The sequence below is a fragment of the Apis dorsata genome, unplaced genomic scaffold (genome assembly GCF_000469605.1).
Source record: "Apis dorsata unplaced genomic scaffold, Apis dorsata 1.3 scaffold_29, whole genome shotgun sequence".
Lineage (NCBI taxonomy): Eukaryota > Metazoa > Arthropoda > Insecta > Hymenoptera > Apidae > Apis > Apis dorsata.
In genome coordinates this window covers 645,613-647,759 of record NW_006263331.1, presented here as the reverse complement: position 1 = coordinate 647,759, position 2,147 = coordinate 645,613, and the positions used below count along the sequence as shown (strand labels likewise).

The window sequence follows — 2,147 nt, the reverse complement described above, 5'->3', positions numbered from 1 at the left end:
AAAAAAAAAAGAGAAATCGAACGTTTAATTTTAATCCCTTTGTCCCTTTTCAAAACTGACTTTGATTTGATGAATATTGGAAAAAATATTTAAATTTCGAGCTACCCAATATGTTACACATAATCGATCCATGGAACGTTAATTGCTAATTGGCGAATTGAATTGATTTGACAGTGGATAATCGAAATCCGTAACGAGAACGAAAATTTAAAGAGAAAGCAGGCGTGAAAGAACGTGTTAAATGGAATAAAAACGCTTATGAATAATCGCGAAGATTAAAATATTCGCGGGACAGAAAACGAGAGAATAACGATATCAATCGAATCGATGTACATTAATAAGAATTTTTAGAAATATTATCGACGAATTATATTACATAAATACTTTTCGTACGAAAAAGTAACGATGTGCGTTAATAAGAATTTTTAGAAATATTATCGACGAACCGTATTGCATAAATACAGCGGAAGCTTTACTTTTCGTACGAAAGAGTAACGATCGATCTGTTCGAATGCATGTTAATAAGAATTTTTAGAAATATTATCGACGAACCGTATTGCACAAATACAGCTTTACTTTTCGTATCTCGCTTCGTATATATATTTTTACGTATTCTTGGAGATGGGATAGAAGACGGTTTGACAGACAACGCGTTCGAGCGGAAGTAAAGAGCCTTGTAAATCTTGCGTCATCTTGGTCCGTCCGTGTTATCGATTTTCCGTGAATGCGAATATCAAAAGTATATTCTAAAGGTATATATACGGCTTTCGAGTGAAATATCGAGGGAAAGAAGTAAAAAAAGAAGAAAATAAAAGCGTACGCTTTTTATTTTTTTCCCCTCCCCTCCCCTTGGCAATGCGCCATTCTCAAACGGAAGAAGAAATCCAAGATGATAGATTTTTAGACAACAAACTTTTTATCTCCATTTCGATCCGGTATGGAAAGAAAAAGATTGTGTTGCGCGCGTATAAGAGAAGAAGGTGAATTACGTAATAATTCTCGATTATTCATGTTGGAAAATGGAGAACGCATTTCGCGAATTGCATAAATTACAAACATTGTGTGTAAAAAATGTTTCCGATTTTTACATCAGCAAATCTTCTTGTTCTCTGTTCACAGAACAACCTGACAGACGGGAAAGAAGATCTGCCTGAAGACACTTTCTCGCTGTTGTCGGTGCTTCTAGTTGGTTCGCTAAACTTCCCATTTGATCGATCGCGACTCGCCCCTCGAAGGCAACCCTCTAGGAGGACCTTCACTCGAAAACTTTGATCTAAGCTCGCTATCTATCTCTCTTTAGCTATCTATCTATCTATCTCTCTCTCTCTCTTTCTCTCTCTATTCCCTCCCTATTTCGTTCTTTATCTCCTCCTCGTTTCTAAATAGCTGTATCCATAATTCCTTCTTCTCGTCTGTTTCGTCCATATATCATTGTTATATTTCTTATCTTCGTGCATTTGCAATTGCAATTCGCTTCGTTCCGTTGATCCTTTTCCTCTCATTAATCGAATAATTTCCACAAACGGAATATATCAACGTTTCCATCCTCTCCTCTTCGAGATATCTCTTCTTACGATTCATTTTTATTTTTCTTCACGGAACTCAATCATCTCATAGGAATTAAAAAAAAAAAGAAAAATTCATTCACGACAATTACGATGTCCCTTCGTTTGTATTTCTTAAATGTCGTAATTAAAAAAGAAAAAAAAAATCGCCCGATAATCGCCCATAATAATTCGATGCATCTCAACTCAGCTCTTCGAGGGGTGAGTGATATTATTTGAGCAAACTCCATCGATTCTCCAACTAGTCCACCTTGTTCCCCCGATTCTTTTCAGGATTTCTCTTCCTGATCTTGATATTTTTATCCGTGGCGGGGAACATTTTAGTCTGTGTGGCAATTTACACGGACCGCGGTTTACGGAGAATAGGGAATTTATTCCTGGCCTCCCTCGCTATCGCCGATCTTTTCGTCGGTTGTCTGGTTATGACTTTTGCCGGGGTGAACGATCTCCTCGGCTATTGGGTATTCGGGCCGCGATTCTGCGACACTTGGATCGCCTTCGACGTTATGTGCAGCACTGCCTCTATTTTGAATCTTTGCGCGATCTCTCTCGATCGTTACATACACATAAAGGATCCTCTCA

At 37.8% G+C, this 2,147-nt stretch overlaps 1 protein-coding gene across 2 annotated transcripts in view; it reads left to right on the top strand.

Moving 5' to 3' along the window:
* The window catches only part of LOC102679680 (dopamine receptor 1), a 43,361-nt gene that overhangs the window by 37,499 nt on the left and 3,715 nt on the right, over positions 1 to 2,147 (top strand). For both annotated transcript variants that reach the window (XM_006608203.2, XM_006608202.2), the window contains exons 2-3: positions 1,120 to 1,189; positions 1,839 to 2,146. In XM_006608203.2, coding sequence (XP_006608266.1) covers positions 1,120 to 1,189; positions 1,839 to 2,146 — 378 coding nt within the window. The remainder of the gene's footprint in view (positions 1 to 1,119; positions 1,190 to 1,838; position 2,147) is intronic.